We start from the raw sequence: 22,771 nt of genomic DNA, 5'->3' as shown, positions 1-22,771 counted from the left end.
GAGTGACAATGCTTCTACCCAAGGGGTTCTATTTATAGAACCACTTGTGTGGGCTTCAAGCCAAAAAGCCCACTTAAGTGCATTTTGGCCCATATCTCATAATATGCCAAAATCACTTAAGTATTTGGTACCTTACCATATTTCGTATTCCACTTAAGTGCACCGTACCTTACGATGTTCCTTAATTATTCTATCTCTCATCAATCCGTCCTTTGTGTGTGACCCTATAGGTTTTCGCGACGTTGGCAATTATATTAAATCACGCATTTAACATAATAAACAGTGAGCGGTATCTAGCAACACATCACTGCTACCCAAGTCACGAAAATGTCATGTGATATGACAAAACCTCTTGTGATAATAATTATGTGTATAATTACCCCTTTGCCCTTATGTCTATATTGAACACAAGGTATAGACCGTGTCACCCTTGTCCAGTTCAATATTGGGCCCATAGACATTTATCCTGTTACGCAGGATTGGCAAATTCCATCTAGGACACTCATGTCCCTCAACATGCTTCGTGGAGTACTCATCAACTGTCTTTATGGTCATCCAGTTACGGACAACGTTGGATCAGCAATAAAGCACTCAACTCTATATCTAGGATCCATAGTGGTTTCAGGTCGAAGAGTGGTATACACTATTATCACCATGAGAATAACTTATGACACTTTGCATAACTTTCTATATAGTATTCTCATAGTGGGTCAATCAGGTATAAATATTACTCCTAATATTCATACCTATGTTTAAGACTTGATAACTCTTTATCCATGATCCATGAGATGTGATCATCAGTCTACAAACATAATAGTCTTAATGCTTTAATGTTATCCCACTTCACATTAAAGCTCGACTACGGATGCTTTAAGAATAGTGCCCTTATGTTTAATGTGTTCTCATGATTAAGTCACACTTAATACATTAAACGGACTATCTATTCTAGGGACTTTATTAATCAACCATAATAAAGAAAATGCCTTTTATTATTAATAAATAATTCGATACAAGTACCAAAAGTATTGGCCTCTAGAGCTTACACCAACAATCTCCCACTAGCACTAGAGCCAATCAGGCATACCCCGTATGCCCATTGATCTAGTATGGCCATCATGCTTCTGCTGCGCAAGAGGCTTTGTCAGTGGGTCAGCAACATTGTCAAGTGTAGGTACTTTACATATTTTCGCACAACGCCTAAGTATGTGTTTGGATCGTTGGTGAGATCTAGGCTCCTTAGCTTGTGCGATAACACCATTGTTATCATAATAGAGACCAATGGGATCCACAATGCTAGGGACTATGCCAAGTTTATTGATCCAAACAACTTCCTTTGCTGCACTTAAGGCAGCAATATACTCGGCCTCAGTTGTAGAATCAGCAACTGCATCTTGCGTTGAACTTTTCAAGCTCACAGTGCCACCATTTAAGCAAAAACACATAACCAGATTGGAATCATTCATATTAAAGCGTCTCAGCACTTTGTCTATGTATGTACTCTGACTTAGGCCAAGCATTTTTGTGATCTATCTCTATAGATTCTGATTCCTAATATATACGCTGCTTCACCTAGGTCCTTCATAGAAAAGCATTTCCCCAACCAAGACTTTACTTGTTGCAGGGTAGGGATATCGATTCCAATGAATAATATGTCATCTACATATAATACCAGGAATACGATCATGCTCCCACTAACCTTCTTGTAGACACAAGGCTCATCTTCGTTCTTAATGAATCCATACAGTTTCACTGTTTCATCAAAACGAAGATTCCATGAGTAGACACAAGTGCACGTTGCACCTCAGCCTAACTTGTGTTTGATCTCTGATAGACACAAGTGCATAACCTGCATTGACAACGTTATTATATGCACTGTTTTTTCCAACACTGTTTTTTCCTAAGAAATCTCCGATTGCACGTTGCACCTCAGCCTAACTTGTGTTTGATCTCTGATAGACACAAGTGCATAACCTGTATTGACAATGTTATTATATGCACTGATGATTGAGGTTGTCAATGCAGGTTACGCATTGACAGAACCTTCTTTCAAACACTACCGCGAGGAAATAAGATTGTCGAACGAAGATGCGGTTCGGTGGATCGATAGTATTCCGTTGGAGAAATGGACTAGGGCATACGACGGCGGACAACGTTGGGGCCATATGACAACAAATATTGTGGAATCAATGAACTCTGTCTTCAAAGGAATTCGTAACCTACCAATAACCGCTTTGGTGCAAGCTACATATTTTAGGCTAGGGGCGTTGTTTGAAACCAGACGCTCAAAATGGAGTTCCGTGATGCAATCTGGACAGTTGTTCAGTGATGCTTCAATGAAATTCATCAGACATGAAACTGCCAAAGCAAACACACACGTGGTTACGGTATTTGACAGAACAAAAGGTTGGTTTAGTGTTGTCGAGTCCATGGATCACAATGAGGGCATGCCAATGGGACAGTACAGAGTCGAATTAGATAGAGGTTGGTGCGACTGCGGAAGGTTCCAAGCCTTTCGTACCCCCTGCTCCCATGTCATAGCGGCGTGTTCAAAGGTTCGAAGGGATCTATCCTACTTGCTATCTGAAGTTTACAAAATCGTCAGCCTTTCGAATGTTTATAAAATTAGTTTTTCAGTTGTGGCAAAAGAGGATTATTGGCCAGAATATCAAGGGGACATCGTCTGGCACAACGAAGTTATGCGAAGGAAGAAAAAGGGTCGCCCTAACAGCACCCGGATTCGAACCGAAATGGATACGGCGAACAAAATGGTTAGACTATGTAGTTCATGCCGTCAACCAGGTCACAATCATAATAACTGTCCTAGTGTTGGAACGAGCACAACCAGATAAATTCAGATGTACCTCTGTTGCTATATATGGAAACTTAAATTTATTTCAAAGTACCTCTGTTGCAATATATGGAAAATTAATTTTACTTCATAGTAGACGTCTGTGACGAAAAGACAGTTGTTCATAAAAAATAACACAAACAATTAAAACTATGCGATTACAACCATCAAAACAATTTTGAACATGTACTACATCATCCTACGAGCGTCTTGGTCGGTCTTAATATCCACCCATTCACGCACTTCTCCGTTTTGGTTGAACGTGGACACAAGTCATTGTATTCTTCTAATCCGTTCACCCTCTCCAATTTCTCCCTCTAACCAACTATACAACGTCCGATTAAGACGTTTAAACGTATATGTGTTCCAAAGTCGAACCTGTATCGGAGCCGCAACGACATAAAATATTACATCAGCATTTCGTTTCTGAATGTATGCAGACATTGTTAAAACAAATAAAATTAAAATTGATGGTTGGACTAGACTAGGAGATGAATTTGAGTGAAAATAATTGTATGCAAGGTGATGGTATTTATAGAGGCGAAAGATGAATTGGACAAAACACGTAGGCGCCAGTTGAAGTGGCAGCCACATGACACACACACAGGCGCCACAAAAAGTGGCACCTTGCATACACCCACACTAAGGCGCCATGTCTATTGGCGCCTCCTTTAGGAGGGAGACTAAGGCGCCACTCCCCTTGGCGCCTCCTTTAGGAGGCCCAAGCAGGCGCCACTTGCATTGGCTCCTCCTTTAGGAGCCCAATGCATAGGCGCCAATACAACTGGCGCCTCCTCTAAAATTTTAATGGGTGCGCCAACTTCCCCCGCACATCCTCTTCCAAACATGGTTATTTTGGATTTTTTTTTGAAAACTTGGTTATTTTCGTATTTTATTTGAAAAACATGGTTATTTTAAAAAAAAATTCAAATCTTGTTGATTGTTCCATACTGAATAATGTCTTATGGAATAACAAAATTTGACCATTCAAATAAATTTACAAACTACTAATCTACTATTAATCATCTATAATGGCTAAATTATCATTATCATAATGGCTACAAATGTGCATGAAACTCAGAAGGTGTATTAACAATGTAATTATATAACAATACCCTGCAATATCCCACAAACCCATATTAAATAAGTCCCATATCGTTTTTGGATAAAACATTGTTAGTGTTTATATAACTTTTTCATACATAAATCATTGACATGTTGGATATTAGGTTTGAGATGAATTTTAATGGAATTAAAGTTTGGGATCAAAAATGCATTTAAACTTTTAATTTTATTTAAATTAACAATTAGATATCTTTAGGTTGGCCACTTGCTATTATTATTTTCAAAAAGAAAATAAAAATATTTAATTTGATGGAAAAATTGTTTTTCTATCATATTATTATTATTATTATTATTATTAGACTTAATGTATCTTTTGGTCTCTTAACTTAATTAAGTGTTTTAATTTATTCCCTTAACTAAAAAACGTTATGAAATAGTCCATTAACTAACATCCCGTTACCTGAAATGGTCATTTTCGTTAATTTTTGTCCAAAAAATGTTAAGTCTTGCCTTGTTAGACATAGTCTTGCCTTGCTGCACATTTAGAATCTGACCTGGAATTTGTTAAATTTAGTTTGATTTAAAAATTTGAAAATAAAAAGGAAATTAATATGAAATGTATTAGGGCATAATTTATGTGAGAGACATATCATTTGCATTCTGAAGTTGAAACGATAGTTGTTCCTTACTCTTTTGAGAAACATCAATCTCATCTTTGGAGCTGAAACATATTTTAAAGGCGAAACAAAAGTATGACAAAGAAGAAAGTTGAATCCCTAACTCCAGTGAAAACAAAACTAATTTTCCCAAGCCGGGTTATGAAGGGTTAAAGACAATTTGAGATATTGATCCTGATTTTTGGAGTTAATTTGAAATTTTGGGCAAGTTAAAAGAGTTAGGTTATCCAATTGTATATAAGCTTTGATATTACGATGAAATGGACGTTAATGACATTGTTCTGTTGGAAGATGACAAGGGAACTAACAGGATGAAAAAAATTGCAATGATGACTAGGACATGCCATTTATATGTTACTCATCCTTTCATAATCTGACATTATTGAGGAACCCATACTTTCACTAGAACACCCAATTCCCATTGTGTTTGAAGATGTTGTGGATGAAGGAGTCAACTTGAATAAGGTCCCCGCCATGTTTGAAAACGTTATGGATGAAAGATACAACTTGGATAAGGGGACACCTGTGGTGGAAAAGGATGTGGATGATGAAGGGCCCACTAAAGTTGAAGTGAATGTGGGTGACGAGGGGGACACTGATATGGAAGAGAATGTGGGTAAAGAGGTGTCCACATATATGGAAGATAACATGGGTGATGAGTGAGCCACTTATATGGAAGATAATATGGGTGATGAGGGGACCATTGAGGGACTAAACTGTAACCAAGGAAATGTGTAAATTGAGGGAACTAATGAGGGAGTAAACTGTAACCAGGAAGAAGTTGAGGGAGTTAACTACAACCAAGAAAATATGGAAATGGAGGGGTCAATGAGGGACTAAACTGTAACCAGGAAGAAGTTGAGGGAGTTAATTGTAACCAAGGATATGTGGATAAGAACTGATGCTGTTGATATGAAGGCATCACCCATACAGAGACAACCTGGCAGGTCCAAGAAAAAAAGGAACAAAAAGGCTGGAGAAATGGTGAGATATGAGTCACATATGAAACAAGTAAGATATAAAATCAAGTGCAGTTGTTTCCATAAGAATGGTCACAACAAATCCACATGTCAAATGCTACCACCACAAGCAACTTCAAGTCAGCCACCACAAGCAACTTCAAGTTGCCACCACAAGCATCTTCAAGTCAGTCACCACAACAAGTAACTCCAAGTCAGCCACCACATGCAACTTCAACTCAGCTACCACCAAAAAAGAAAAGAACACTTCAAAGGGGGGGGGGGGGGGGGGCATGTTTCAAGTCAACCATAATTTCTTATTTCTGTTTGTTACTTTTGTTATGATGTTTTTAAATGTAACTATATTATGAGAATGCTATGTAATTTTGTATATAATTCATAATGCCATTTTGAACGATATGACTTATAATTCCATTTTTAACTGATGTAATTTTGTAACTGCTTATGCAAATGATATGGCTTATAATGCCACTTTGAATTTCTGATAACACTATTTTTTTATCATAACATTATGCAGAGTATAATAAACACATGACAGATACAAAATTCAACCAAAATGTTATACTATGCAGGTTATTATTAAAATGTTACTTAAATAAACTCATGATAGATACAAAATTAAATCCACTAAATTTAACCTAACTTACATAGATAAACCAACATAATTAACACAAATTGCTTATCATGACAAATTGCTTACCATAACAAGTAACCAACAAAAGTGTTATAAACTCATGATAGCATAATGCATTATCCTAAGCTCAAAATTCCAACCAAAATTCCAACATATTTAAAATACATTGTTACAAAGACAAGATTAAAATCTAAGCTCAAAATCCCAACCACAATAGACATTTTCAACCATCCTCTAGTGTGGAGAACCTGATTCTTCAATTTTAAAATTTTCTTCTTTTGCCTTTAAATCTTCAAAACCCTTTCATCAACTACTTCATCACCTAACCACATGAAGAAATTACAACCCTAATCCATGTGATTTCTATGATTTCTACAATCCTAAATTTTTCTCCCATAGTTCCCACTATTCATATATCATTGACGGTACAAAGAACACTTTCATCTTAGCAAAAAAACTCCACCCTTATATTTCTACGAAGCACATATCCAGCTGTCCCAAAGCTTTGATTGTTTGATATTGAAGCACTACTTACATTCTTTGACATTGGTGAAGCAAACGAAAGAAAAGGCAGCAAGAAGAAAACGATTTGAAAATAAAAGCAAGAGGATGAACAAATTTGAAAACGAAAGCTGAAAGAGAAAATGAAGATTCAATATGAAAACAAGATTCGAAATATGAAAAATCAACCATAAAGTATAAATATAACATAGAAAGAGTCAATAACTACTTAACATTTTTTTTTGGACAAAAACTAATCGAAAAGACAATTTTAATAAACAAGAATGTTATTTAAGAGATTACTTCGTAACGTTTTTTAATTAGGGATTAATTATATATTATTATGAGATTATCTGACAGAGTAAAATATCTTTATACTATCAATGTATTTCAATTAAACTCTATTATTATTATTATTATTATTATTATTATTATTATTATTATTATTATTATTATTATTATTATTATTATTATTATTATTATTATTATTATTATTATTATTATTTTATTTTCTAAAAAGACAGATAGATGCAATTCTGACAAAAATACACCTTCTACTCTACCTTGCCCCTGTATCAAGAACAAGTTGGAGTTGCACTGAACTCAACTGGCCGTAAAAACGCCGGCGGAGGATGCGACCTGCGGCCGCGATATCTGCCACCGCTACTGCAAAAGACAACACATCAACGCTCTAAAGCTGTTCCATTGACACCATAGGTATTTTGCTTCTATTCTTTGAATTGTTGAAGAAAGTAACGTTGGTTCAGAAAACACCATGTTTTTCATTTTCTCTGCGGGATAACCACTCAGTCACATCTCTTTGATCACTACCTTTCATGTTCATTGTGCTCTGGTATTGTCTGTGAAATATTCATGCGGTTGCCTTGCACACCATGTGTTTGATTTATTGTTTATATAACATGGTTTCGCATTTTCAGAAAAATAAAAGTGGATTTCAATTACTTGTGAAATTACATAGTCTCTTGATCTGCTATGTTTTCGGATTCCCCTAGGACTTACAATGGTCACATAATATTTTCTGTCATGTACAATAGCTTTTTTTGTTGTTGCAGCAATTATGCTGTTCTAGTAAGTATGCGATTCTAGTGAAAATTTTTGGGTTTGATTGGGAATTACAGTATCTTCTATGCAGTTCCACATTCTTCGTCTTCCGCTGGTCCAATTCGTCTCTTTAACAATCCCCCTCCAAATGCATGTGTTAGTTTGTATCTAATCTTGATGACTCGCATCAACAGAAAAAGAACGTGCACCTATCAAATGTTTGTTTCATGTAGGTTACTATTCTATTGCATCTTTTTTAGAATTGGTATGTGTACTTGTATGTCTGCTGTAGATATTGCCTGTATCTTGAAATTTAGATTTTATTTAGACTTGAATAGAGTATCTGTTTAACATGATGATAGTTTTTCTGTTATTTATTAGCGTGATTCATGTGATTCTTTTCAGTCGATTAAAAAGAATAAAGACAGAAATCTTGAACCATAGAAACTAAAGAAATAACCTCTTTGCACGAGTTCCCAAATTCCTTTCTTTTAATAACATTACCTGTTGGTTTGTTTTTTCTGTTTAAATGGATTAATTTGCTTGATTTTCAACCCACTTGTCAGATGATTGAAGAATGACTCTAACGAAACGGTATGTGCTGAGATTGTTCATATCAATAAAGTACATTACTGCAAACGTTGTAGATCGAAACAGTGGAAGAATAGTAGCAACATCATCCACTGCAGAACACGACATCAAGCAGTCCTTGGAGTGTGCCAGGTCCTGCAATGCAAAAGCAGCTGCTGTTGTTGGGGAGGTATTGGCCAGGCGACTCAAGGTTGAGGGGCTTAATGAAGGAGAAGGAAGAGGTATTCATGTTAATGTAACTAAGGAAGTAGAAAAGAAAGGATTTAAGAGCCAAACCAAGATTTGGGCTGTGGTAAATGCTCTTAAATACAATGGAGTTAAACTTGTCCTTGATGATGAAGATGATGATGGCAATAGTTCTTGACCTCATTCATAAGATAGGAATGGAATCTTGTGCCTCGAACATTGCTCAAACAATATAATTGTTTGCAAGTATGATTGATCTCATTTCTTAGATGTATGTGAGTTAGATGTAACTGAAAGATCATTAATTTAATTATTTCACACCATGGATTTATTTATGATACAATCTTTGTGGCCATTGTAACCTCGCATTGCGACGGAATCACATTATGACGGATTTGGAAGAGAAATAACAAAATAACATAAATGCCAAGTGAGAATTATTTATTAAAAAAAGCAAGTGGACTTAATTTGAAAATGTATTGGTATACACCAATGAGGACAAAACGACCACTATGCCGGAAATTGTTTTTGCTTCAGATGTTATTTCTCAAAATGGCAAGTTTAAGACATTGACAAATTTTCCAGGTTCATGTTGATTTCTAAAATGTCATATTCTCTATTTTTTTTTTCTTAGCATTTTTGTGGAACAGACAATGAACAGAAAGAAAAGGATGATGGAGTTGGTTTTTATTTTATTTTATTTGAAGAGTACTGTAATTTTATAAGTTAATTTAATAGTTAATTTCCAAACATTTTTTTTGGATACATTCATGTTTGAAAATTCATCAATTAGTTTAGTTATTAATTTTATCAAACATTTTAATTTTAATTTAATATGTTAATTGAGATTAATTGAAATACACCGTCAGTGTAAAAGGGTTTTACATCATCAGTTAATTATAGACGTTGGATATTAAAAGAAGTTTGACTTTTATTTTAAAAATCTATAAAGTAATACAAACGAGTGATGGCGATGAACCGACGATGTAAATTTTTTTACCCTGACAGTATATAGTAATTAATCTCATGTTAATTTATCTGCTATCAACTAATTTATTAATTATTATATAAACTAATTCGGTTCTTTTTTTTTTTACCAAATAAATCATCACAGAGGGAAAATAAAATGACGAAAGATTTGAGTGGGCCGTTTAAACCTAAACAATTATAAGGGATTGCTAATTTCACCTTAATCTTACTGATACACCCTTCTCTATAAACAATGTTTTTTATAAAAGCCTTTCTCTTTACACTAAGATACTAATAAAATTGATTTATGTTTTGGTTTTGGTTATTGTTAAGTTACTGAAATAATTTTAGCGCTAAAACAAGTTAATTGAATAATTTAATTGATCAACATTTATTTGTTATTATTAATTAAAATGCTTACTACATTAATAATCATATTTTTTTATTTGCAACCTTTCCTAGAGGAGGTAATCTAAATCCAACACTTTCCGGTAAACATTGATGTTATCAATAGAGAGGTGTATCTTGCAAGCATAGAATAGGTTGTAGACTTATGCAATGACAATGAGTAGGTTGGCTGAATATCCAAAAATTTTCACTAGAGATTTTTAAATAAATTAGATAAATAAATTAAACCCGAATTATTTAAAAGATGGCTAGAGATTTTTCTTTATTCACTAATTATTTTATATTTAAGGATTTCTAATTCTAAAATTTTATTAATATAATAATTTAAAAATAAATATTTTAAAAATATAATAATTTATTGTAAATTATACTTAAGTTTTATTGAGATAATTTATTTTTCGCACGTGTATAATTACTACTAGTTATTATTAAATAAATAGCACCATTATATCTTCAATCATATAATATTGATTTTTTCTCTTTCTTATCACTGAAAATGATTAAATAAATATAACCACACCCTATTAATTATTTATTTAATCATTGTTCGTTTACTATTGTTACAAATAGATAGGAATGTTGGTATGCTGTGTTTTTTTTAAAGGGTCATGTATCATGTTAGTATACTGAAATAAAATACTAAGCAGGTATTTATTATTGAAAAGCATGCACATGCCAATTTAGTGATCTTGTTTTTAGTTTTGCACTTTTATTCACCCAAATATCACTACCCTCCGGTCCTATTCATATCCATATTGGACCAACCTCCAACTAATTTACCTTTTACCAACCCATTGGTCAAAAATAGATTGAAAATTAAAATACAAACAAAACAACCACCAAAAATCTCTTTAAGCAATTCATCACCAAATTCACCTTGAACAAGAGAGATTATTGGTGACTGGAAGAAGGAATTGGAGTTGAGAAGGTGAGGAAGAAGGAAAATGATTAGGGATTCAGGAAAGTGGGTGGTGCTAATAGTAACAGTTTGGATACAAGCATTCACTGGGACAAACTTTGATTTCTCATCATACTCATCTGAGCTGAAATCAGTTCTTGATATAACTCAGGTTCAGCTGAATTGTCTTTCAGTTGCATCTGATATGGGGAAGGCGTTTGGGTGGTGTTCTGGTGTTTCGCTCATGTATTTTCCGTTGTGGGTGGTTATGTTCATGTCTGCTTTTTTGGGGCTTCTTGGTTATGGCTTCCAGTGGCTTGTTATTCAAAGATTGATTACTTTGCCTTACTTTCTGGTTAGTTTTTTTCTTTCATCATTCCTAATTAATCTCTCTTTGCATTTTTACTTTGTTGTCATTGCAAGTTCTGTTACTTTGATTTCTCAGTTTTATTACCTCATGTTATGCTTTTGGTTGAAATCATGTTGATTAATGAGTATGTTATGAAGTTTAGCAACTAGCAACTAGTCATTTTGAGATTTAACCCTCAAGGGTTTGTCTGTTGGCGAGAGAGTGTGCTTCTCTCAATGTCTCAGGTTCAAATCCCACTAGATGCTAACAATTCTCGTGTAGGGCCAGTTAACTCTGAAGTTTCGGCTACTTGTGCCTACTTCTCTGATTTCAAGCGGCCGCAATGCCGTTCTATTATCACCGAAAATTTAGGGTTTACAGAATACAACTTGTGTTTAAACACTACAGTCTGTTATACAAAATTATCCCGCTCGAATGACCTGCACACTTATCAATAAACTATGAGTCGTATCCAACAAACATTGACAAAATTTCCTACCGCACAAAATATATTTGTTGCCTATTGTTTCCGATACACTTTCCTAGTTTGAGCAAAGAACACTTGCAAATTATATATGTATCATGACAGCAGTTTCTCAATTCTTTAACTCCTGTCATTGCACCAAAATTGTTGAAAGCTTCCTAAAGGTGGCAATTCATGAACAAGGTCGGGGTCAGATATTGAACACCATTATCGGAAATTCAAGAAAGGCATTATTTTGCACATGATGGCATCTCTTATAGAATGATGTCATTGTAACAACCTAACAACATAGAATTATGCCGCGCTTCAGTTTCCCCTCTTGACATCATTTAGATCCAGTTTGGGAAAATCACAATAGTAGGAACTAATAGGTAAGGCTCTTAACTTTGCAGCCATATCAGAAACAGAGTATTTTGAAACACAGGTCCACCGAGAAACTTTAAAAGACCCTAACCAAGTGTGCCACCGTTTGCATTAATTTTCTTCAATGCACAACCAATTTAGACATTTCATGAAACAGACATCGGCATAGCTTTTGTGATGGAAATCACATAATGCTATAATGTGGGAATTAAAAATGCAATCATTGGTCTCACATTCTCATTGTGATGACCATTTTTACTGTAGGTGTTTTTCTATGTTAACAAAACAGTATTGTTGTACTGCAGGTATTTTTCCTATGCTTGGTTGCAGGATGTAGCATTTGCTGGTTCAACACAATCTGTTATGTATTATGCATAAAAAATTTCACAACTAACCGTTCACTTGCATTATCTTTAAGCATAAGTTTCAATGGTGTAAGCGCAGCTTTCTACACTCTCATTGCCAATGCAATAAACTCAAACAATGACACTCTCTATCTCTTACTCAATGCCATTGTTCCTCTCCTCATTTCAGCATTAGTACTCATTCCAATTCTCCAACAACAACCACAACCTCAGCAACAACATTCCGCCGACACACTTAACCTCCGCGATTCCGTAGTTTTTCTTTGCCTCAACATCCTTGCACTTGTCACAGGCCTTTACCTTCTCTTCCTATATTCCCTCTCGTCATCGTCCCTGACCGTTGCTCGCGTTATCCTTGCTGGCGCGATTTTTCTCTTAGCAGTGCATTTTCTGTTGCCAAGCATTGTGAATTTGAAAGAATGGTCTTGTTTTACTCTGCCTACAATTTTCACTCTTGTTGACAATAACGATGATAACGGGCTTCACAAAGAACTCATTTGTAAGGAGGGTAATGATGTAAGGAGTAACGGAAGTGTACACAGCATGATGATTGAGAAGAGCTTTTGTCTTGTGAGTGTGTTGGAGAAGGAAAAGATTACAATGCTTGGTGAAGAACATACGACTAAGATGTTGATTCGTAGGTGGGATTTTTGGTTATATTACATTGCTTATTTCTGTGGAGGAACAATTGGATTGGTTTATAGTAATAACTTGGGACAAATTTCTCAATCACTTGGATATAACTCTGAGACAAGTTCTCTTGTGACACTTTACTCCACATGTTCCTTTTTCGGTCGGCTTCTTGCAGCCGCACCCGACTTATTCCGCAGGTATGTTTTAGATGTCTTAATTTGTAGTTTCAAGGATAATTTAGATATCTTAATTATAGTTAGTCCACTAATGTTGTATGAAAAATGCAGCAAGACACAGATTGCAAGAACTGGATGGTTTGCAGCAGCCTTGATACCAACACCGATTGCATTCATTTTACTAGCCATATCCGGTACTAAAACGGCGTTACAATTAAGCACAAGCTTAGTTGGATTAAGCTCCGGCTTTGTGTTTTCTGCAGCAGTATCTATAACATCAGAGCTATTTGGTCCAAACAGTGTTGGTGTGAACCACAACATCCTCATCACAAACATTCCTTTAGGTTCATGTCTTTATGGCCTTCTTGCAGCATTGGTTTATGACTCTAATGCCACGAGTTCAGGACAATCGATATGGCTGCGCGAGATGTCTATGTGCATGGGAAGGAAATGCTATATGCAGACATTTATATGGTGGGGTTGCATTTCCATTGTTGGATTGGTTTCAAGTTTCTTGCTTTTCTTAAGGACTAAGCAAGCTTATGACAGTTTTGAAAGAAATAAGAATAGCAACAGAATACAGGGAAATTAGCTTTTGATTCAGAACTATGTTGTGATGAACATTGTACCATATGATGCAATGTTGAAAATTTAAGGAATCAAATATATAAATATATTATTTTTTGTGCTTATTGAGTAGAAGTGGCTATAATTATTTTTAGTTCTAAATGCTAAACAAAATATAGTGAAAGGTAATGTAGATGTTCTGACAACACTATTTCTCATTAGTATGTATGTTTTCTCTTGTCAATATAAGCACTGCTATTACCCAAGTAATGTTAGCACTTGAAACAACAAAATTGGTGAATAATAGAAAGATTGAATTTGGAGAGGGAGAGAGAATTGTAATTAGAGAGAGAAATTGAAAGTGAAAATATTTTCATTAACATTGATAACAACACTTCCAAAGTGGATTAGGATATAAATAACAACATCAAATAACTATAAAAATTGAATTCTCGGACCTATAACCAGTTATACAAAACTTGTAATTGGTTACGGTAGCTTAAAACAAGAAAAATACCAATAGTTGTAACCGGTTACACCAATGTCAGAATAATTTTTTCTTCAACTTATTTGACTTGTTGACATGCCTCTAACCGGTTACACACTCGTGGTAACCAGTTATAACATTTGAATTATCAAAATTTTCTTCACACACAATCTTAATTCAAGTGTTCAAAGTCTTCCATGCCCATGTTCATCATCAACTTCTTGAACACTTCAATTGTGATTCCATTGGTCAATAAATTAGCAACTTGTTCTTTGCTTCGACAATATCCCAATCTCAACCTTCATTCACTAACAAGTACCATCAAGTAGTGAAATCTCATCTCAATGTGGTTGCTCCTCTCATATGCAGTTGGTTTCTTAGTAAGATTTATCGCGAGAACGTTATCAACCAGGAGAGTTACAACGTCACCCTCATCGTTGTCCAACTCTTTCAATAGATTCATTAGCCACACGACTTGACACGCACATAATGAAACGACAATATACTCGGCCTCACAAGCCAAGAGTGCTAATACCGGTTCCTTCTTCGAACACCATGAGATTGGTGTTGCGCAAAACATAAAGATGTATCCATCTGTAGACTTTCGATCATCTTTATCTTCGCACAAATTGGAATCAATAAAATCGAGTAAATTGAATTTTCTACCCATGTCCATTGCAGAAAAGAGAATTTTGCAGCCAATCGATCATTGACGTATCTTAGGATCCTCTTGACTGTTGCTAAGTGACACACCTTCAGTATCTCCACGAATATACTAACAATATTGAAACCAAACGCCAAGTCTAGTCGCATATTGCACAAGTAACACAAGAATCCAATCAACTCGCTATACTGAGTTGGATCAACATCTTGCTCATCTCCATTCTTCGAAAACTGTAACCTCGGTTCATCCAGAGTAATGTCAACATTACAATGCTCCATTTCAAACTTCTTCAATATCTCAAGCGCATACTTTCTTTGGTGCACGAGCAATCCCCTTTTGGACTTGTGAAATCTAATGCCAAGGAAGTATGTCATGAGGCCAAGGTCGGTCATCTCAAACTCTTTTATAAGTTCACTATTGAACTTAGAAATGCACTTCTCGTTGTTTCTCGTTATCAACAAGTCGACTACGTATATACAAAGGATAATCACCCATTCACTTGTATCCGTCTTCACATACACGCCATGCTCAGATACACATTTCTTAAAGCCAATCTCCTTTAGGAAGCCATATATCCTCTTGTTCCAAGCTCCTGGAGCTTGTCTCAAACCCTACAATGTTTTCTTCAACTTGTAGAACTTTAACTCTTGGTTTCTTACAACAAAATCAAAGGACAATTTTACATACACATCTTCTTCAAGCGGTATGTTAAAGAATGCAGATTTGGCGTCAATTTGATAGATGGACCAATTGTTTTTATTTACAATACCAACAACTAGCCTAATGGTTTCAATCCTAGAAACCGATGTGAATACCTCTTCAAAGTCTATGCCTTATCTTTGCAAGAATCTCTTTACAACTAATTGAACCTTATGTTTGATTATTTCACCCTTGAGATTTACCTTCACTTTGAACATCCATCTCACACTAATTGGATTCTTCCCGTCCGATAGATCAACCAACTCCAAAGTCTTGTTAGTCTCAATGGATTCCATCTCCTCCTTCATAGCATAAATCCGCTTTGGATAACTCAAGGCCTCTTCCATTTTAACGGGTTTGGATTCGATCATAAGTGCAAAATGGACGAAATCACCATCATCATTGACTTTGTTGTCTCGGAACAACTCATACTCTTGGAGTATTTGAGGCAAGACTCTTTTCCTTGTTGATCTTCTCACATTCTCTTCAATTCTAACTTCGACAACGAGCCTTTCTGCATTCTCAAATTTTTTCAGAAACTGAATTTTCAATGTTGTAACCAGTTACACCTTTTATGTAACAGGTTACAAACTGCTGCATCTCTTTTATCTCGTCAACAATGGCGTCTCGACTGATGACAATCCTCCTATTTGTTACATCCTCTGGTCACTATTATGAGATTTTTTTTAGCTTCATTGAGTAATTGATGTATTTGATATATAATAATGACCAGATATATCATTTATTCAATGAATCTAAAAAGTTTTGTTGTTGCTTATAATAGTGATCGGAGGAGGGTGTACATCATACAACTTATAACCACGGATTGAGTGATACCCGACAAGTATAATCATCTCTCCCTTATCATCCATCTTGTTTCTAAGTTGCCCAGGAACATGTCGATACGTCACGAAACCAAAAATTCTCAAATGGTTCAGATTCAGTTTGAATCCTGACCATGCTTCCTCCACTATTACCTTCTCAAGCTTCTTTGTTGGACACCTATTTAATAAATAGGAAGCCGTGGATACCTCTTCTTCCCATAACTATTTCGACAAGTTCTTCCCTTTTAATATGCTTCTTACCATGTTCATGATCAATCAGTTCTTCCTTTCTGAAACACCATTTTTCTTAGGTGCATAAGGTGGTACAACCTCACGTACAATCCCTTCTTGATCATAAAATTTCCTAAATTCATTTAAGACGGATTCGCCTCCACCATCTACTTTGAGAAATTTTAACTTATGACTGCTTTGTTGCTTAACCATGGACTTGAACTTCTTAAACACATCGAATACCTCATCCTTTCTCTTGATTAGGTATGCCCATATCTTTCTTCTATTATCGTTGATGAATGTGACAAAATATCTATTGCCACCGATCAAGTCATCTTACATCGATCCACACACATCCGAATATACCACCTCAAGGTGATTCTTGGTTCTATAACCTGCATTAATTTTGAATTTAACCTTATGTTGCTTCGCTTGTGCACATTCTTCACAAATTTCAGCCGATATTTTGATTAATGGCAACCCCGTTACCATTATGTTCTTCTGTAATGCATTGAGATCTCAGAAATTGAGATGCCCAAGACGATAATGCCATATCCACTCTTCTCGATTGGCAGTTGTAGCAAGACATCTATGCTCCATAACCTTCAGCGAAACCTTGAAGGTTCTATTGGCAGCCACATGAGCTTTTAGGACCAAAACCTTGTTTGCATCCATAACGTGTAGCCCCTTGTTTTTCTTGTGAATCTTGTAACACTTCTTAAGCAATTGACCAATACTTAGAAGGTTACATTTGATTCCTGGAATGTACAATACATATTTGATTAAGGAATTCCATCCATCCATTCTCATGATCAAAACATCATCAATCACATCGGCCGCTAGAGTGGTGTCATCCGTGAACTTCACTTTGTTCTTCACAACACGATTGATTTTAACAAACCAATCATTCCTCCCTGTCATATGAGTAGAACACCCAAAGTCCAAATACCATTCCCCGTTGCATTGAAGTGCATCTTTCGTACTCATCATGACATTTTCTTCTTCCTATAACCGGTTACAACTTTTACATAACCGGTTATAACATGCTTCTGTATCATTTCCAAAACCGCTGCTACTGTTGCCCCGCAACCTGTTGTTGATGCATTCCTCCTATGTGATTATGACTAATAATGTGTTCTCTTTATCAAACTCTTGTCTTGCAACTTTGGCTTCATCCCCATGAGGTCCCATATAGTTGGCATTGCACTTTTTTATAAAATGACCGAACTTTTGACAATTAAAGGACTACACCTTACTTTTGTCAATCCCCTTCCTTTCACCTCTAAAGTCGCCTTGACAACCATTTTTGTTGCAGCTGCTCTCACTCCTTTGACAAGTCAAATTCTTGGAACTTCAGAACGCTCTTCCACCAAAATTCTGTAAATTCCATGTACTCTTCATGGGCCATTTTCCTTTCGATCTCTTGTCTTTCTCGTTGAATCGAGCTTGCAAAGTAATCTCCATCCTTTCCTTATCACTATTTATCTGCTCCATCCTTTGCTCACGAGCCTCAAGAGAGCTTTGCAGCTCCTCTTTGCTCATCGTTGCAAGATCCTTCGATTCCTCAATCGCTACGACCACATTGTCAAATCTTGGCATTAAAGAACACAATATTTTCACGATAATATACTGTACTATAATTGTTTAACCACATGCCTTTAATTTACTCACTAATTGAGTGATTCTCATTGTGAAATCATTGATTGTCTCCTTTTCCTCCATTTGTATCAATTCAAGTTGACGTTTGTAAATTTGTAACCTCACCACCTTCGCTTTGTCAACTGATGTGTATGCCTTCTCTAAGACTTCCCACGCTTCCTTTGATGATTCACAATCACCAACTTTCTCAAAGTTATCACCAGCCACACATTGATAGATCTTCATCACTTAAATTTAAGCCAATCTATTATATAAAGAATCAAATTAAGCATACGAAATTCATAGAAATAATTGCAAAGTAAACAAAATTGAATTGGAAATTACAATAACCGTAAAGTCTTGATGGAAACACAAATCAGTAGATCAACCTTATAATTTAGCTCTCCATGGAATTCTTAACGACCATCCATTCTAATTCCGTGTGAATTGTGTAATCTTCCCTAGCACTACGCTTTAATTTAAATAGTACAAGATATCGAGCTCTAAGAATACCCGACCCGAAAAACATACATTTGTCCCAACAAACTAATTATTTTATTACGTCTGGAATAAAATGCAATAAATTGACTCTTTTGCACCCCGAATTGGCTTCTGACATCAACATGAAATTTGTAGCTTTTCCTCTTAACTTTCATATTAGAATGTTTTAAAAGACATCTCATATCTCAAATTATGATCCGCACAGTTAGAAAGTTTCAAATTGCGACTTATTCAGAAAATAAGTAACGAAAATAAAATAAAAGCAAAATTAAACAAAACTTAGAAAACATACTAAAAATAATAAAAGTAATAAGAGAAACTATAGAATTGTTGTAGCACAAAGTAAAAGAGGGTGCATCAAAATGCACTGATCAAATTTCCCCCCACTTAAACTTTTGCACTTTGAGTAAAACTCTAACTTCAAAATTAAAAACAAAATAAAAACGAACAAAAACATAACATGCAATTTCAAAGACTTTCCGAGTTACATAGGGGTATGCAAAATTTTCATTCTAAGCTTCAAGAAATATGACGTTAGTGAATAACTTCTTGTGACAATCAAAGCAAATAAGAAGACATCATGAAAGTTTATATTACCAAAGAATACATAAGGAGTGACAAGATCCTCACAAGATATAAATTCTCCCAACTCTCAAGTGTTTAGGTTATCTGTTTACACTCAAAGCATATCATGAAAGTTAGTACTACCATAAGCTTGAAAAGACTCTAACATCCATACTTGAAATACATGCACACAAAAATCAAAAGGACTTTATTCAGGTTGTAACGTGACCAAGGTAAGGGTGAGATAAATCCTAAGGGGTATTAGGCTAAAATTTAGAGAGATAAAAGAGAATTGAAAAAAACGACGGAAGTTGAACTAAACAATATTTCATTCACTTTCCAATAACTTTTTTTTGCATCCATTTTGTATTTTTTTTCTTTTTATTTCCATAAGAAATAGTAATATAAATTTTCTTTTTTTCTATATTTTTTTCTGCCAACTATTGAAATATCACAAATGTATTAATTCCACCCCATACAATTCCAAACAAGACTCATTAATCCCCTTAAATGGGGTTATAATATTATTTTTCACTTTAAGCTTGTAATGGGTTATAAACAAAAAATGGGATCAATGGGCTCAAATGGGCTTCAAACAAGAGATGGTAGTTTCAGGGTTGGTTTTTTGGCTAAGCGGCTAAAAATAAAACAGAAACAAATTATCTTTATCATATTAGTGTGCAAAAGTAAATAAATTTTTTCAAAAAGAGTCAAATCAAGTTCTAGAGTGACTAACAAACATGAGTGAAATCACATAAGAAATAAATAAATGAATTTTTATATGTTATCCATTATAAGACTCAAAATCTCACAAAGGGTAATGATCTACCATAAATGATGCATAATTTAGAATTAAGTCCTATTTATCATTCAAAGATTAAAAAGAAAATCACTCACGTCACACCACAGGTCTTTAGTCAAAAGAACAAAAAAACTACTCACACTTGCAACACAAAAAAACTAATAAAACATGCATTTTTTGTTTAAAATTATTTTTATATGAAAACAAATCAAAACAAGTAAATGAATAAAATAAAACAATAAAAGTAAATGACATCCCTTCCCACACTTAAAACACACATTATCCTCAATGAAATAAACAAGTATATGTGAGCAAATTCTTTACTCTGAATAAATTTTGAATGATAGCAAATTGTGTGATCATCATCCAATTGTTGGTTGTGCATTATTTTACATGATTCATTTGTGTTTTTATCCCATACTATTGTTTCATGACTGTACATAAAGATCCACATTGATACATCTCTTAAAAAGAACTCATAAAAACTATTTTGTGTCAGTATGCATCAATACATAATCCTATGCATCGATCCATAAAATATGTTGTAAACCATAAAACTCTTTTGTTCAGTATGTATCGATCCATACGTGTCATGTATCGCTACATGGACAGGCAAAATGCTCTATGGATTGATCCATACGAGCCTTGCATCGATCCATGTTAGTTCAAATGATCTATGTATCAATACATACGAATTTGGCATCGATCCATGCTTACATAAATTCTCTAAAATTCATCAACCTTACAGTATGTATCGATGCATAACTTCATGTATCAATACATAAGTCTGTTTAATCTACTAACAACTCATGTTTTTCATATATAAGAAGTGTTGTGACAGCAGTGCACATGAACGAATTCTGAGAAGAAAAAAACAATTGAAACACCAATCAAAGGAGTGTGTAGCAGCAATTGTTTGAGCAATTAGAAACCTGAAAGAGACTTCATCTTCTCCATCTTCTCAATCTCTTTTCTTCAAGAACATCAACACATAATCATTCTTGTTCTTTGGATTAAAGGATCAACGAGATAACGTTCAGTGGTAACGATCAAGGATCTAGCTGAGGTGTTCAGTGGAACGATCGGGATCTAGCTGAGTTGAAGATTGAAGGGGGTTTCGAGGAAAAACCAATTGGTTTGTCCTTCAAGAACTGGAGTGCTCTTGCGGGTTTGTCAGTCACGTTTGCAGAACAGATTCAGCCGCAGCGTTGCGTTTGGAAATCGGGGGATTTCGCAAACAGGTCGTGGAACCGGTGAATTGTTTGCAATTTCTTGCAGGAAATTCTTGATCGTGCTCAAATCAAGTGGAGGTTTCATACAAGAAGAAGTTCTTGGGATTTAGAATTCTGTCTTTGTATTGTAACCTTGTATCAACGAATTCGGCATTATTGATAATCACAGTTCTCAATTTCATTTGAAATTGAGAGGGAGACGTACCCACACGCGAGGACGAAGTGGGGAACTTCCTTACCAAATCTCTACGTATCGTATTCTTTCCTTATCTCTCTTTACGTTTTCAACAGTTTTCGCAATTTCAGTTAGTGTGTTGTGGCTGTACTTTTTACGATACAATAGTGGCAAGAAAACTTCTTTAACCAAAGTCCACTGTTGTTTATCATTGATTACATACACACCAACTGTTTGACAAAACTGTTAGCTGAGTTTTATTCATTGGAATTAGGATTTAGTGATAAGTGCATTCAATTTGATAAGATTCTAGTGTTAATAATTTCTGTCATTCTAATTCAAATCCAGCAATAAATTCGCGTGTCCGGTTTTCTAGTAGCGGTTCAGAATAGACGGAAGTCGATTCGGGACTGAAACTTTCCGCTAAGTTTCAATAACTCTGATAAAATTTTAAATCCGTTTATTTTCAAAAAGGTGATCTATTCACCCTCCCTCTCGATCACTAGCCACACCGTCTAACAAGTGGTATCAGAGCGCCAGTTCGCTGGTGCTCTGTGGCTGCCTGTAACAGTATGGATTCTGAACCAAAGGGGGCGTATAATAGAGCGCCTATTTTCAACGGTGAAAATTACGGCTACTGGAAAGACTGCATGCGAGTTCATATAAATTCTGTGGATAGGCTAGTATGGGCTGCCATTGAAAATGGTCCTTTTCAAATTACTATGACAAATGCGGCTGGCGCCATAGTTCCTAAACCAGAAGCTGATTGGACTGAGAAAGATGATAAAAAGTGGTCGTGTGATTGGAAAGCTAGAAATATGCTAATTTCAGCACTTGGTGTTGATGAGTATTATCGAGTATCCCATTGCACGACAGCTAAAGAAATGTGGGATGCTTTAGAAGTTGCCCATGAGGGTACTACTGAAGTAAAACAGTCCCGCATTAACACACTAAATCAAGAGTTTGAGCTCTTTCGCCTGAAACAAGGAGAATCTATCTCCGACATGCAAAAGAGATTCACTCATCTCACTAATAGGTTGAATGCACTTGGAAAATCTGTTACCAATGAAATTGCTACTAATAAAATTCTGAGGTGTCTTAGCAGGGAATGTCAACCTAAAGTAACAGCAATTAAGGAAGCCAACGATCTAACGAGACTTACGATTACAACTCTGTTTGGAAAGCTAGAAGAACATCA

General features: G+C 35.3%; 2 protein-coding genes across 2 annotated transcripts; both read left to right on the top strand.

Annotated features, from left to right (window-relative positions):
- The first annotated feature begins 7,227 nt into the window (after positions 1-7,227).
- Positions 7,228-8,887, top strand: LOC127126771 (uncharacterized). The gene is made up of 2 exons (XM_051055761.1): positions 7,228-7,422; positions 8,334-8,887. Exon 2 carries the CDS (start codon positions 8,345-8,347, stop codon positions 8,720-8,722), a length of 378 nt encoding a protein of 125 aa, XP_050911718.1. The 5' UTR covers positions 7,228-7,422; positions 8,334-8,344; the 3' UTR covers positions 8,723-8,887.
- A 1,740-nt stretch (positions 8,888-10,627) lies between these two features.
- On the top strand, positions 10,628-13,881 carry LOC127126770 (protein NUCLEAR FUSION DEFECTIVE 4). The gene is made up of 3 exons (XM_051055760.1): positions 10,628-11,174; positions 12,321-13,210; positions 13,301-13,881. Exons 1-3 carry the CDS (start codon positions 10,866-10,868, stop codon positions 13,779-13,781), a joined length of 1,680 nt encoding a protein of 559 aa, XP_050911717.1. The 5' UTR covers positions 10,628-10,865; the 3' UTR covers positions 13,782-13,881.
- Positions 13,882-22,771: the final 8,890 nt, after the last annotated feature.

This window comes from Lathyrus oleraceus, chromosome 3, assembly GCF_024323335.1.
Source record: "Lathyrus oleraceus cultivar Zhongwan6 chromosome 3, CAAS_Psat_ZW6_1.0, whole genome shotgun sequence".
NCBI lineage: Eukaryota > Viridiplantae > Streptophyta > Magnoliopsida > Fabales > Fabaceae > Lathyrus > Lathyrus oleraceus.
Note: the sequence above shows the minus strand (reverse complement) of the source record. Positions and strands in the feature narration are given on the sequence as shown.